At 34.6% G+C, this 14,926-nt stretch overlaps 6 protein-coding genes across 6 annotated transcripts; 4 read left to right on the top strand and 2 right to left on the bottom strand.

The window, feature by feature from the left end:
* The first annotated feature begins 588 nt into the window (after positions 1–588).
* LOC132945636 (uncharacterized) lies at positions 589–3,929 on the top strand. Its single transcript, XM_061015407.1, has 5 exons — positions 589–745; positions 805–990; positions 1,444–3,687; positions 3,751–3,865; positions 3,926–3,929. Exons 1-5 carry the CDS (start codon positions 589–591, stop codon positions 3,927–3,929), a joined length of 2,706 nt encoding a protein of 901 aa, XP_060871390.1.
* Positions 3,930–3,948: 19 nt separating this feature from the next.
* LOC132945635 (uncharacterized) lies at positions 3,949–4,754 on the top strand. The gene is made up of 4 exons (XM_061015406.1): positions 3,949–4,236; positions 4,299–4,431; positions 4,489–4,616; positions 4,722–4,754. The coding sequence occupies exons 1-4, from the start codon at positions 3,949–3,951 to the stop codon at positions 4,752–4,754; spliced, it is 582 nt and encodes a 193-aa protein (XP_060871389.1).
* LOC132945864 (uncharacterized) lies at positions 4,560–5,556 on the top strand. The gene is made up of 4 exons (XM_061015658.1): positions 4,560–4,665; positions 4,722–4,826; positions 4,888–5,398; positions 5,460–5,556. The coding sequence occupies exons 2-4, from the start codon at positions 4,754–4,756 to the stop codon at positions 5,554–5,556; spliced, it is 681 nt and encodes a 226-aa protein (XP_060871641.1). The 5' UTR covers positions 4,560–4,665; positions 4,722–4,753.
* A 379-nt stretch (positions 5,557–5,935) lies between these two features.
* Positions 5,936–8,267, bottom strand: LOC132945634 (uncharacterized). The gene is made up of 4 exons (XM_061015404.1): positions 7,716–8,267; positions 6,959–7,113; positions 6,420–6,868; positions 5,936–5,943 (listed from the first exon to the last, which is right to left on the bottom strand). Exons 1-4 carry the CDS (start codon positions 8,265–8,267, stop codon positions 5,936–5,938), a joined length of 1,164 nt encoding a protein of 387 aa, XP_060871387.1.
* A 3,569-nt stretch (positions 8,268–11,836) lies between these two features.
* LOC132945633 (uncharacterized) lies at positions 11,837–13,084 on the top strand. Its single transcript, XM_061015403.1, has one exon. The coding sequence runs from the start codon at positions 11,837–11,839 to the stop codon at positions 13,082–13,084; it is 1,248 nt and encodes a 415-aa protein (XP_060871386.1).
* A 112-nt stretch (positions 13,085–13,196) lies between these two features.
* Positions 13,197–14,384, bottom strand: LOC132945880 (uncharacterized). Its single transcript, XM_061015678.1, has 3 exons — positions 13,645–14,384; positions 13,488–13,583; positions 13,197–13,425 (listed from the first exon to the last, which is right to left on the bottom strand). Exons 1-3 carry the CDS (start codon positions 14,329–14,331, stop codon positions 13,228–13,230), a joined length of 981 nt encoding a protein of 326 aa, XP_060871661.1. The 5' UTR covers positions 14,332–14,384; the 3' UTR covers positions 13,197–13,227.
* Positions 14,385–14,926: the final 542 nt, after the last annotated feature.

Below are 14,926 nucleotides of genomic sequence, written 5' to 3'. Positions count from 1 at the left end.
TCCCTATTAATATTTATATAATATATCGTTAGATGGTAAAAACGCTATATAGTAATTTCTTAGTGCCATATGTTCACATTTCTTGGTATGTTAGTAACTATTTTTGTACGGCTTCATCGAGTGAAGTGTATTTCGGTTAATCGTCCTTTGTTTCCATCACGTACTCTAGATGCCGCTAGATGGTATACATCACCTATTGTTAACCCAGCGACCTATTCCGACCCGTCTTTCGATGGGTTGTTGTTGACAATGCACAGGACAATTCCCAGAAATTGTAATGATAAACGATGGTTCCTAAAATAATTGGTAATAACTAGTGATGTACACATTTATCATAGTAAATACCCGATTAATATTTTGGTAACCCACGGCTTGAAATGCTACTCCTACCACAAATGCTCAGATTTCCGGACACTCGATCCGTTGTCCGCCAAGACATAATCAGTCTGTTCCAGACACCCATACCTTTACGTTTACTCTGCCTTTGCTCTCTCCGTGTTTTCACAGTCCTAACAATTCGCTTTACGCACTCTGTTTAATTTTTCTAAGTGTTTAATTTTTACAAGTGTTTTTCACCTCGTTTTAAATATGTTTAACTGCGATCAGTGTCCGTCAGTTTTCAATGCAAAACGTAATTTGACAGCACACCAAAAGAAGCATACGGGTGTACGTTTTCCGTGCACTGTATGCCCATCAACATTCGCTTACAAAACCGGACTCAACAAACATATGAAAAATGGTCATGGTATGTATTAATAATATAAAGTTTTTTTTATACAATATTAATTTATTATATTTCCTAAGGTATCATAAATGTTCCAGCCCACTTAAGACCATTGCCAGCTGCGCCGATCATCGATCAACCTGCTCCAGCTCATCAGGTCCAGATTGCACCGCAAATATTTGTTCCTGATGTCCCGGCCGGTGGATCGAACATGTTAACCGAAGACGAAATGTGTATGGAAGCCATGGACGAATTTGAGGATACAGGTTAGTTTTATTAGAATTAATTAAATTTTTAAAAGACTGAATGATTTTAAACATCTTAAATTATTTAAACGAATACGTTACATTATTTTAAACGAATACGTTACATTATTTTAAAAGACGCTTCTATATCAATAGATTTATCACAAGTTACCGTACAACACTCAATGTTTATCAAATACTTAGATTTATTTTATTATTCGACCATTAGATTTTTTAAATTACCTATCGCGAATTATTTGCACGATGACGATAAATATAGTAATATGAATTATTTACGATGACAATAAATATAGTAATATTTTTTTTTTAAGATGTATCTATATCTTCAGATTTTTAAAAAGACAGATATTATTTTATAAGCTGCAAAGATTTTATTTCTCAGTCGCAGGTTGATTAGATTTTTATTAGATTTATTTATTAGATATTGATATTAGGTATTTTTTATTTTTAAAGATTCTTACACCGTTGCCGTTAACGGGAAACGTGTTTCGACTGCTAACACAACCTCAGCTGTTAGGGCAAAAAAGACGCGTATGGATATGGTGAAGGCCCCCGGATTCGTAGAAATTTTGTCGTCTGCGAGCCGTAAAATCGTGTGGTACTATACCAAAAATATCGGCAATACAATGATTTATTCAGACTTTCTTCGACCCCTCATACCTGAACTAATAAATTTGTTGAAAACTCACGTACAAAAACACGCAATAAAATTTAATTTGAAACTCGAGGCGACTTATAACCGTCCCAACGTCCCCAATTCGTCGGAGAACAGGGCGTTCAAGACCTCGGCAGTTGAAATTTACCCTGACAGCGATTTTAGAACGATTATAGAGAGGGCGTATATCAAGTTAATGAAGGAGAAGGACGAATATATGGGAAGAGGAAGTGGATTTACATTAGAGTCGATCGATGGGCTGTTGCTGGCAGTGTATAAATATACGCCGATGGGCGGATCATCGTACATACAATTACCTGAATATATTGATAGGAAGCGGGGTACCATCAACCCAAAGAATACGGACCAGCATTGTTTTAAGTGGGCAATCCTATCAAGGCATGTGATCGGACCAACGGTATGTCGTGTAGAGGGAAATAGATATAGTCAGCATGAGGGGAAATATAATTTTGACGGTATTTCGTTCCCTACACCTCTGTCGGATATATCAAAATTTGAAAAAAATAATATCAATGTAAGTGTTAACGTCTATGGGCTTGATAAGAAATTCCAACCACCTAGAAAATACCCGACATACGAGGTGTACCCGCTGCGAGTAATCAGCGAAGAAAAACCGGACCATTTCGACCTGTTGTTGGTGACAGATGGCGACAACTCGCACTATGTTTACATTTCGAATTTTTCCCGGCTCATACGCAAGCAGAAAACATCACACACTGAGAGATTAGTGTTCTGCAAAAGATGTTTTACTAGTTTTGATGATAGACGACATAAATACAAGCTGAGCGGACAGGAGGCCCTGGACCAACACAAATTGATTTGCGGCGCGCACAAGCCGATACTACCCGAGATGCCGAAGGAGGGGGAGTGTGTTGAGTTCAGGGCGTGGAAAAAAACGGTTAGGCACCCGTTTGTAATTTACGCGGATTTCGAGGCGATCTTGGTGAAGACGGAGGAGAAAAAAGGAGGTAGCACGACAGTTATACAGAGGCATGAGGCGATGAGTTATGGGTTTTTAGTGAAGGCGAGCGAGGACGTGCCGGCGGATTTATTGGAACAACACGAGATACCGGCGGGGCCGGTAATCTATAGAGGAAGTGAAGACAGGACGGACGTGGCGAGGCATTTTGTAGAGTCAATAGTTGAGGTGGCCCATAAAATTGAAAATCTGATGAAGACGAATATAGCGATTATTATGACTGAGGGTGAAGAAAAAACATATCAAGAGTGTAGTACGTGTAATTTATGCAAATGTGTATTAGTCGGGGGCGATAAGGTTAAGGATCATGATCATCTGACGGGCAAATTTAGGCAGACCTTGTGCTCTAGGTGTAACTTAGAGTTGCAACAGCCTAAATTTGTCCCCGTATTTTTTCATAATCTCTCAAACTACGACTCGCACTTCATAATATCTGAACTTGGTTATGATACTCAGACTATCAACGTTATACCGAACAGTGAGGAGAAATATATATCTTTTTCGAAATATATAAATAGTACCTTCACTGTTCGGTTTATCGACTCGTTCAGGTTTATGGCGTCGAGTTTGTCGTCCCTGGCCGAAAATTTAGTTACACCCGAACATGAGAACTTCCGTGAGACAGCTAAACATTTTGTCACCGGAGATATGTCACTCGTGACTCGGAAGGGTGTGTACCCTTACGAGTACACGGATAGTTGGGAGCGGCTGGAAGACAGGAGATTACCGAGGAAGAGGGATTTTTTTAGTACGTTGACGGAGACCAGTATAAAGGAGAGTGACTTTGAGCATGCGAAGGAGGTCTGGGACCACTTTGATTGTGAGACGCTCGGGGATTATAGTGATCTCTACCTAAAAATTGACGTTTTACTACTGGCAGACGTTTTCGAAAACTTTCGTGACGTATGCATGAGGGCGTACAACCTGGACCCTGCTCACTATTATACAGCACCAGGCTTAAGTTTTGACGCCATGCTAAAGTTCACAGGCCAAAAGTTGCAATTGCTACACGATTATGACATGTTGTTGATGTTCGAAAATGGTTAGTATATATATATATTATTTTTAAAAATGTACATATAATAATCTCATTTATTTTTTATAGGTATACGCGGTGGATTGGTGCAGGCGAGTAAGAGGTATGGAAAGGCGAACAACGAGAAGACTCCGGATTACGACGAGACAAAAGATAAATCGTGGATTATTTATCAGGACTGTAAGTATATTTTTATATCCGTATTATTATTTTCATACTCATTAATATTTTTTATTTTTTATAGGTAACAACTTGTATGGATGGGCCATGTCGCAGTACATGCCGTACGGTGGGTTCAACTGGATCGAGCCTACGTTAAACGGTTTGAATGATTTGGACGATACCTCCCCCATAGGACGAGTGTATGAGGTGGATGTGTCATACCCACGACATTTGCATGATAACCACAATGACTTACCCTTTCTACCGCAAAATAGTGTGCCACATGGATCGAAGGTGCGAAAGTTGATGGCGACGTTCGAGGAGAAAAAAAATTACATAATTCACTATAGGAGCCTGCAGCAGGCCATTAAGAATGGACTAATAGTAGAAAAAGTAAATATTTATATTTTATAAGATTTTAAAACAGATTTTTAACATTTTTCTTATTTTTATAGGTACATAGAGTGATACAATTTAACCAGTCTAACTGGCTGGCTAAATATATTGAGTTGAACACCGAGATGAGGAAGAAGGCGAGGAATGATTTTGAAAAGGACTTTTTTAAATTAATGAACAACGCTGTATTTGGTAAGTCAATAATACTATGTATTAAACATTTTTACTGATATTTTTTTAATTTTCTAGGGAAGACTATGCAGTCTAAAAGAAAGGAGATGAAGATGGAGCTAGTGTCGTGTGAGAGGAGGTTACAAAAATTAATCAACAAGAGTACATTTAAACACTGTACCAATTATAACGAAAACCTAAACGCTGTCGCACTGGAGAATAAAATTATTAAATTTGATAAACCTATATATATTGGTAAATATACTTTTTTACCACTTTTATCATTTATTAACACATTTTATTATTTACAGGATTCGCTGTACTGGATGTATCAAAAACGCTAATGTATGAGTACCATTATGATGTCATGCAGAGGCACTATGGAGACAAAATTAAATTAATGTACACTGATACAGGTAAATATATTAAAACTATACTCATGTATATAATATATTAATTTAACATTATTTTTACTAGATTCATTGATTTACCACATACAAACGGATGATTTTTATGCAGACTTGGCGACCAACCATAACTTGTTGGACCGGATGGACACTGCCAACTTGCCCACTGACCATCAGTGCTATGTGGCAAGCAGAAAGAAGTCTCCAGGATACTTTTCCGATGAAGTGGACGGCAACATTATTACTCATTTCTGTGCGTTGAGGGCCAAGTCCTACGCTTTTAATATATATGCTGGTCCAGAGGATGAGGTTGCAAATGATAGAGTAGGAGGAGAAAAGATTAAGGCGAAAGGAATCCGGTCTCATGTGGTTAAAAACCACATGACATTCGAGGACCATAGAAAGTGTTTGTTTGGGGAAGATGGAGTGGAGGCGTACAAGGAGAATGTATCGATTAGGTCATTTAACCATCAACTCATGACCATAAAGACAAAAAAATTAACTTACAATAGCTATGACGATAAGAGGGTGGTGTTAGAAGATAAAGTCAACACACTAGCCCATGGACACTATAGTATAGAGTAAGTTATTACAAAATATATATTTAAATTATTTTACTAAAATTGTCTCTTAATTTTATAGAGAAGATGACATATGGCCAGAACTTGAGGAAGATGGAGGGAAATGGGGCGCTGAGGAAAAAGAATTGATGAGAGAGCTACTACAATGTATAAATTAATTTATATATTTTCTGTTAATTAGTTTTATTGTATATATTTTTCTGTTAAATAGTTTTATTGTAAATATTAGATGTTATATAGTTTTTTTTTTATATTGTAAATATTATCATGTTACTTGAGATAGATTAATATATATATATTTCTACCTTTTTAATATTTAGTTTGTTTCACATAAACTTGAAATTATTGTAAATACTATGTACGTATAACCATGATATAAGTTGGATTATTATGTTTCATTGCAATATTAGACCTTTATATTGTAAATGTAAGTGTAGTTTGTAAATGTAAGTGTAGTTTGTAAAATAGTAGTGTATAAACTTATAATATTTTTTTTTTTATTTTATATTTTAAATATCCGTGTATAATTTTATAGTGTCAAATTGCTAGATATATTTAATATATTTCATGTATTATTTTATAAATATCCTTGTATAATTTTATAATGTATAATTGCTAGATATTAAGTTAGTTTAATATATTTCATGTATTATTTTATATTGTATACTTTATAAATATCCAGGTATAATTTTATAATGTATAATTGTTAGATATTTAAGTTTTTTTCCTGTATAAATGTTTATAATCATTTTTTTCTGTTTCAGGTAGATGGAAGCCAATATATTTAAAAAAAACCTTGTAAATGTTAACATATATATAAATGTATGTAAATGTTAACATATATATAAATGTATGTATGTTAGTATATAAATTAAAAAAAACAATGTTAAAATATAATTATGTTTATTAAATAAAATGTATACATTCACAATTTTTTAAGAATTATTTATAAACCATTTCCTTATAGCAAATACTTTATAGAATGTACATTGTTTTGGATTAAATTCCATATGAAAAATACAACAAGGTAGAGTTTCATTGTCACATAATTGATCCAAACGTGGGCATCCAAGGTCTTCGATGTTGATTAGTGCGACTTGAGGTATAAATTCTGTAAGCAGCTGTTTTTTCTGCTCACCTTTGACGTAAATGCATGAGAACTTTAAAGAGTTTAATATTCTACTTAGTTCTTCATACTCAACATCACCATATTCTATAGTAAGTTTATGATAGTTATGTTCCAACCACTTATTAGTTTTTCGACTCTTGTTGTCCTGCTTAGATTTAGAATTTTTAAAAATCCAGTGTTGGTTCGCCCATGTTTCAGTGTCGACTATAGATAATTCTTTAATAAAATATTTATTGCCTGCTCCAAGAACGCATTGCATGTCTGCGATGGCCGACGACATAATTTCAGGTTTATATAACACTGGCAAAAGACTACCAAACACGATGGTGTATACAGCTCGACTGAAATTATATATACCGTATGACTCTAACCAACTATTTTATTTTGTGTAAAATCAAGTTTTCGTAATATTTCTGCCTTCCAGGATTAACAAACGTGAATTTAATTCTGAAATATATGTTCCGTGATTCGGCAATGAATTTTCATCAAATATTCCGGTTATACGATTTATTTCATCTTTTAATTGGGCCACGTCTTGCCCCCGGATAGCGATCGCTGTACTGTTGTCAGCACAGTCATTAATTAGCTGCGACATACGATTTTCACAATTTAATAAAGACTTATTACTTGATTGTATATTATTTTCAAGCAATTGTATCTTATCACTTAGATTAACAATATTATTCTTCAAAGTTTCGATTTCTTTCTGTTGGAGTTTCACGTCATTTAGTATCGTTTTGTTACTTGACTGAATATCTGATATAATTCTTTTAGCATCGCTCGCCTGAGAACTACCGAACACGTTCATAGTTATAAAACGACTGACACTATTTTTTAACATCACGTGTATTTATCCAACTATTGTGTGTATTATCGAATCCTAACCACTTGACGTACATTATTTTGATTATGTTTTTTACGTATAATTTTTTCAATTAAATATTCGTTTGGGAAATTGGTCTTGTATATTTCTTCAGAGTAAAAACAACCAGCTATAGGTTTACCCATATAATCTTGTAGTTGATAAGTAACGGGTAATGTTTTATTTATTTTGATAATCTCGAATATTTCCGTAGACCAGTTTGGTAAATAACCTTTTGTGAACACGCCCTTTTGTGTACTGATACGAACGTTATCGTCAACTTTAAACTTATTTTTTACAGTATTAATTTCACAATGTTTTATTACCACCGAAGCGGGGTTGGAATCTGCTTGTATTGGAGTCATTCCTATAGTTCTATGGTATGAATTATTGTATTCGTCAAGTAACTTTGGTAAAATTGAAACCCATTCATGAGAGCCACGGGCAGTGAACTCCTTATACATTTTTCCCTTCAAAGTACGATTGAACCTCTCTGCTATGCTGGCCTTTAGAATACTGAAAGTTGAATATTTGTGTATGCCATACTTGGTCATCAAAGCGTCGAAAGTGGTGTTGTAAAATTCTTTTCCGTTATCGAGTTGTAAAAGTTTCGGCGAACGATCAAGTAATATTGTAGACATTGCACTAGTAACTTCTTTACCTGTCTTAGACTTTAACGGTTTCGCCCAAGAAAATTTTGTAAAACAATCAATCACAACCAGGAAGTATTTGTAACCACCATTTACTTTTGAATATGGTATCATTTCAACCAAGTCAGCTTGCCATAAATCATTTTTTCCATAGACGTTAACTCGATGCCTAGTGAAATTTTTCCTTGCTGGTTTGTGAAGTTCGTTAGCGATTTCCCGTTTAGACATCGGGAATTCGCTTTATTAGTCCGGCCTCGTGTAATTCGTTGAAAATCGATATTATTTCGTTTGAAACGCTTGTATTGCCAGCTGCTTTTGACGCGAGAAGCAGACGTAATCGATCAACCAACTCGTTTGGATTATCCCAATACACTAAGTTATTTTTCTGTAATTTCATAGACAGCTCGCCACCCGAGGGGAATAATTTACTAATAATTGTTGAATATTTAGTACCACCCTTTTTTATTTTATTTCCATCTGCGGATAAATGTACCGATGTTTGAGTTAATATAGATTTATACTCATCTAAATCGTTGTCGGTAAAAATAAGTGGATTTTTTAAAAATAATAACTGATTAAGACCCGACGTAGATGGGTAAACAGTACCGTCAATAAGTATAGTGTTTTCTATAAATTTTACTTCTTTTTTACCCAAGATAATATGTCCGTTTGGAAGTTTTTTCGGACCATAGATCTTATCCAAGTCTGTAGACTGAAACCAATTTTCAATTTCTTGTTGATTGTAGTCCAAAATCGAGGATTTATTGGCAATATTTTCTTTGTTCAATCGAGGTTTATTCGATATTTTAGTTAAAGGATCGATTATTGGTTTTAATGTCTGTGTCATTAATTGTTGAACATTATCTGATCCGGTTTTTAATGCGATATATTTACGTTTAATACTTTCCTTAGCTTTAACTAGCTCATCTAACACAGTAGTTGCTTCCGTCATGACTACGTTTTAAATGATAATATTTATTAGTTGCTTCATCTTATATAACTACAAAAGTATCAAACCCAAAACGATAACGTCCGTTATCACGTTCGCTATCTTTACAAATAACAAAAAATGTAAACCTGTCACGGTTCCAACATGTTATACAGAAATGTTTAAATTGTGTATATGACATATCGCCCGAACAGTGCTCGTTGTATACATGTTTTAAATTTGTTTCGTCCTGTTTAAATAATACTATTAAATTCGCGTTGTCACGTATCAGCTGTTTTGGTACTTTTGAATAACTCTGGGCCGGATAGAATATATCTATTTTATTGTGGCGACCTCGAGAAAAATAATCTCTTATAACGTTTTGGTGTTCACCAATAACATCGTCCAAGATAAAAATTGAATTTGGTAAAACTTTCTCGGGTGGAATTACTTTATCATTCTCGAAAAAGGTAAAAATGTTCATACCATCTATTCCATCAATAATACGTTTTAATAATTTATATTTAGGTTGTTCCAGCGTCTTGGAGTATATGTAAACGTTTTCAAATCGTAACCCGTTTTCATCGACTAGTAGAAAATACATCAGATTGGTCTTACCACACCCCGAGCTGCCAAGTACCAACGACCTTATCGTATTTGGGAAAAGCTCTCCATGTCTCTGTTGAATTGTCTCGGGAGAATCAATATTATAAATTCGAAGTTTTTTCTCTTGTTCGATAAAGCGCATTTTTTTTTTTTAAATTTTTCACTATAAATATAGGTGCTATGTTAGCGATAGCGTCACACGATGTCTCCTGTTTGTAAGCGAAACAACAATAAAGGCTCCGGTCTTATTAACTCTGTTATAAATCATTTACCCGTGGAATTACATTTACCTGGTTATAGGTAAGTCGCTACAATATATTTTGACTAATAAATCCGTTTTAAATTTTGTGATTAATTGTTTTTAGATTTGCCGGTCCCGGAACCAAATTGAAACAAAGATTAGCACGAGGAGAACGTGGTATAAACAGACTTGACGAGTTGGCCAGAGCGCACGATATCGCATACGAGGAAAGTAATTTGCTAACTGATCGACATAGAGCAGACGAAGTATTAGAAAATCAGGCTTGGGAAGTGTTTAAATCTAAAAACACAGGTATCAAAGAAAAAGCGGCGTCTTGGCTAGTCACTACAGCCATGAAAGTCAAACGTAAGCTTGGAGCTGGTTGTGGATTTAAACAAATGGTTTTGGCTGCTAAAAATTCCATCAAAAATAAAATGAATGAAAATAATATAACAAAATTAGTAAGAACATGTCTGTCAGCTGCGAAAAAAATTAAAAAGAATAAAAATAAGAAAACTAAAACACCAAGAATTATACCAATACCGAAAAAAGGTGGTGTTCTACCTTTAATTCCTATTTTCGCTGGTTTATCAGCATTAGGCGCACTTACCGGTGGAGTAGGTAATATAGTAAAAGTCGTGAAAGAATTAAATTCTGGAAAAAGCACACCTATTCATTTAGGCAAAGGATTATATCTTACTCCTCACAAGGGTAGTTCTTATAAAATCGTAAAAGGTAAAGGTTTATACCTAGCACCACACAAGGGCGGCTCGGTTAAAAAATCAAGGACAAAAAACTAATTTCTACGTTACCCGATAGAGCGTTGTACGATTATGAGATTATAAAATACGCTGACATGTCGAAAATTCCTCATTTCATCGGTGTATTTGCTAGAGACAAGTTACCTCGACGAGCAAAACATCAAGAGTCAGCTGTAGTTAATTTAGACATCGAAAACGGTACAGGTACTCATTGGGTAGCGTATAAGAAAATCGGAAAAAAAGTTAAATATTATGATAGTTATGGAAATTTAACGCCACCGCTAGAATTACAGAAATATTTCAACGGTTGCAATATCGAATATAACTACGAGAGACATCAGAAATATAACACAACAAACTGTGGTCATCTGTGCTTAAAATTTTTATCATGTACACTATAACATTAACCGGCAACTCTAGCGAATTGTCATGTGACTTTTTTCCACCGATAGAAGTCAGTAAAAATGCAAAAATCTGTCTGTTAGGTTTTCAAACGAATAATTCTATTCCTAACGTAAACGAAAAGTGTAATAAAATATGCTTCACATACAGTAATGATAACAATATGAATAGCGACAGCTATGTAATACCTACCGGCTCTTATGAGTTGAATGAAATTGAAGCAGCTATAAAACGTGTATTGCATAATACAGATACTTTATTCGAGTTGAGAGCAGATAATAATACACTAAAATGTACAATGTTTTGTAGTGAAACTGTAGATTTTCGTATGACTGATAGTATAGGACAGTTGTTGGGGTTCAAAAATCGTAAATATGCTGCTAATGTCAAACACGAATCAGATACGTTGGTCAATATTACCAAAACAAACTGTATATATATCGATTCAAATCTAGTTATGGGTTCATTCGTCAACGGTAAGCAGTGCCATACAATCCACGAGTTCTATCCGAATGTTCCTCCAGGCTATAAAATAATAGAGGTACCAACACATTTGGTTTTTTACTCCATTAATTCTACATCTATAACACACGCAAGTATAATTTTAAAAAATCAGGACGACGAGTTGATCGATCTACGGGGCGAACCGCTATCAATACGATTATTAATTCAAGACTCGTGATGGGGCTTCAATTTTACAATATAAATAGGGCTGTATATGAAAAACCCGTTAGTCGTGTTAAAAACACTAACAAGGTAACAACTCCGAAGAAGAAAAAATATTCGAGACGAAAACAGACTAAACATAGTCTAACACCTGATAATTTGGCTTTTCTACGCTCGATTAACGTCATTTAATATGGACGACACATATTTAGACGTGACGGCTGGTTACATCGACGATTGTAAAATAACACAAATTGATTATCATTCTTTTTTACCGTATTTAACATCGGCTCTTTCTAATAATGATGAGGTGCGTATTGCTTTACATAACACAGAGTCTTATACACTACCGTGCGAGAGTTATATTTACATCGAGGGAACAATAACCAAACCTTCAGAAATAACTGACGAGATTGGATTTATAAACAACGGACTGGCATTTCTTTTCTCCGAAATGAAATATGAAATAAACCGAAATCAAATTCAGAAACTCGTCAATCCGGGTATATCGACCACATTAAAAGGATATTGTTCGTACAATAAAACAAATATTTCCTCACACCAAAACGCTGCCTGGGATAGTGATTTTAAAAATGTTAATAAAGATTTTATTGATAGTGGTAATTTTAACGGATGTATTAATCTTAAACATTTGTTTGGTTTTTGTGAAGATTATAAACGCATTTTAATAAACTGTAGCCAGCAACTCATATTAAATAGAGCTTCGATTGATATGAATGCCATCAAACAGTATAAAAATAATGAAGCTGTCGTAGACGCTCCTAAACTAAAAGACGCTAAAATAAACATAACAAAAATATTGTGGCGGATGCCTATAGTGAGAGTTAGCGATAGAGAAAAAATTCGACTGTTGAAAGTAGTCAACAGTCAAAAACCCCTGACATGTACGTTCAGGTCGTGGGAACTGTGTGAATACCCATTTTTACCTCAAAACACTTCACATTCGTGGAAAGTAAAGACATCCAACAAGTTGGAAAAACCTCGATATGTTATAATCGGATTTCAAACTGATAGGAAAAATAGCACAAGTAAAGCAATGTCATACTTCGATCATTGTAAAATTAAAAACTTGAAAGTCTATTTAAACTCCGAAGTATTTCCATATGAAGATTTTCAAAGTGACTTGAACAAGAATAAGATGGCGACATTATACCGCGCGTATGCTGAGTTCCAAAAATCTTACTACGGTCACGACGATGTAACACCTCTAATGAACCGATCAGAATTCAAAAATCACTCTCCAATCATAGTTGTTGACATGAGCCGACAGAACGACAACGTGAAAATGTCAACTGTTGACCTCAGAATTGAACTAGAAGCTGATGAGGCGTTTCCAGCTTCCACTTCCACATATTGTTTAATATTACATGACCAAATTATTACTTATAATCCATTTGATGGCGAAGTAAGAACCTTGTAAATATTTATTGTAAATACTTTTTGTAAACCTTAATATTTTATTGTAAATCTTAATATTTATTGTAAACCTTAATATTAATAAATGAAAATACTTTTTTTATATATCACGCTTGTTTTTATTTCACATAAATTATTTTACACATATTAAAATAGACGCGGTTTAACATTGCGTACTGGTTTTGGGTGTTCAGCGAATGTTGAAGGAGATCGTTTTTGTGTTGGCACTGCATGTTCGATGTAAGCCGGCGGTGAATAAAATAGATTGTAGAAATCTGGTCCATCGTTTACGTCGACCGAATGTTGATTAGAAATCTCGGTTGGGCCGTCAATATAATCTAGTGGCTGGGAAAAAAATATAAAATTAATATTGTTTTTATTTTTAAAAATATGATTATATAAATTACCTTTAACTGTATAAGTGATTCGTCTTGCTCGTTGAATATATCGCCGACCGGTGAATAGCTTGGCGAGGTTGGTGAATCCATCTCAACATTCTGTAACTAAAATAGAATTGTATTAAATATTTTTTCTACATGTAATATTATTATATTTATGAATTACCTTATTTAGCACAGATTCTGCTAGTGGTTTAGCTGCACATATTTGTATTTGGTGTGCCAGGTTTGGAAAAGATTTGATGACTCTATCGTCTTCCACGTTTTTAATGAATGTTGTCATCTCATTCAAATTTATCGGTGGTGACTCCATCTGTAAACATTTCTCGTGTAGGTATATTACGAACTCCTTGCTCTGGCTTTGAATTAATGGCGTGCTGTAAACTTCTTTTCGTATAATACTTTCTGTAATGCTCCGCTCCAGATATTGTAGTTGAATAAGATCTGCTCGGTTCAGTAGAACTCTACAACCGTCTCGGGTTTTAGACTCAATCACAAGCACATTTTCCCCGGTATAGACCATACTTGATAGTTTCACTATCTCGTCTTCGAAAAATATAACGCGTTTATATTTCTGCGGCGTATCCAGTATAAAAGACAGGATATGCCCCATATAAGAAAATATTTTTTTTAAAAAGACTGGAGTAATATGAACGTATCTCGGTGAAGTTAATATATTTACAACGACCTGGTATTTTTCATCTGGTAGAATACCGACTTGTATAAATTTGCGACTCGCAAAGTCAAGTGTGAAGCTTGTGGCTTCAATGAGTTCAGCCGGTGACGATGGTGGCACATAAGTGTAGGTCTTCTTCTTATATAATGCTGCGTTGTCTTCAATTGAACCAGCCATGTTTTTAAAAATCGTTTTAAAATAATAATCACTTGAAAATTTAAAAGACTTGAATAAACTAAGTATCGCGGAGTAGAATCGTAAGTGTGAAAGACTGAAGACAGACTGATTGAATATCGACTCTTGGAGAGTCAAATGTCTATCGAATTGAGACAATATTTGGTGGGAGAAAAAATATTAGGTGGGGGTGAATCCCCCAATAACAAAGGATGAAGACATCTGTTCACATGACTCATACTTTAAGATGGATATATGGACAAAGGGTTCATATATTATGGGTTTTTCTTTACAAATCTAATGACAATGGATAACAGACCTGTAGCAACATGCTAAGGAATGCTGTTTCCCCACAAATGTATTATTATGATTTGGCCTGAGACGAGTACAATAATATGGTGTACACAATAATATACACAATAATATGGTATATTATGATACGTTAGTGATAACAGATATATGATAACATTGTTGCGACATGTGCGTGCGTGCGAGTACCTTCCTCGTGCGCAAGAGAAGTATAGAATAATATTCATAGAGCTATATACATTAAGAATCATTCTATTGGTATTACGGCTTTGTGGCTTAGTGGGTTAAA

Source organism: Metopolophium dirhodum, chromosome 5, assembly GCF_019925205.1.
Source record: "Metopolophium dirhodum isolate CAU chromosome 5, ASM1992520v1, whole genome shotgun sequence".
Taxonomy (NCBI): domain Eukaryota; kingdom Metazoa; phylum Arthropoda; class Insecta; order Hemiptera; family Aphididae; genus Metopolophium; species Metopolophium dirhodum.
This window is presented reverse-complemented; position numbering and strand designations above follow the sequence as displayed.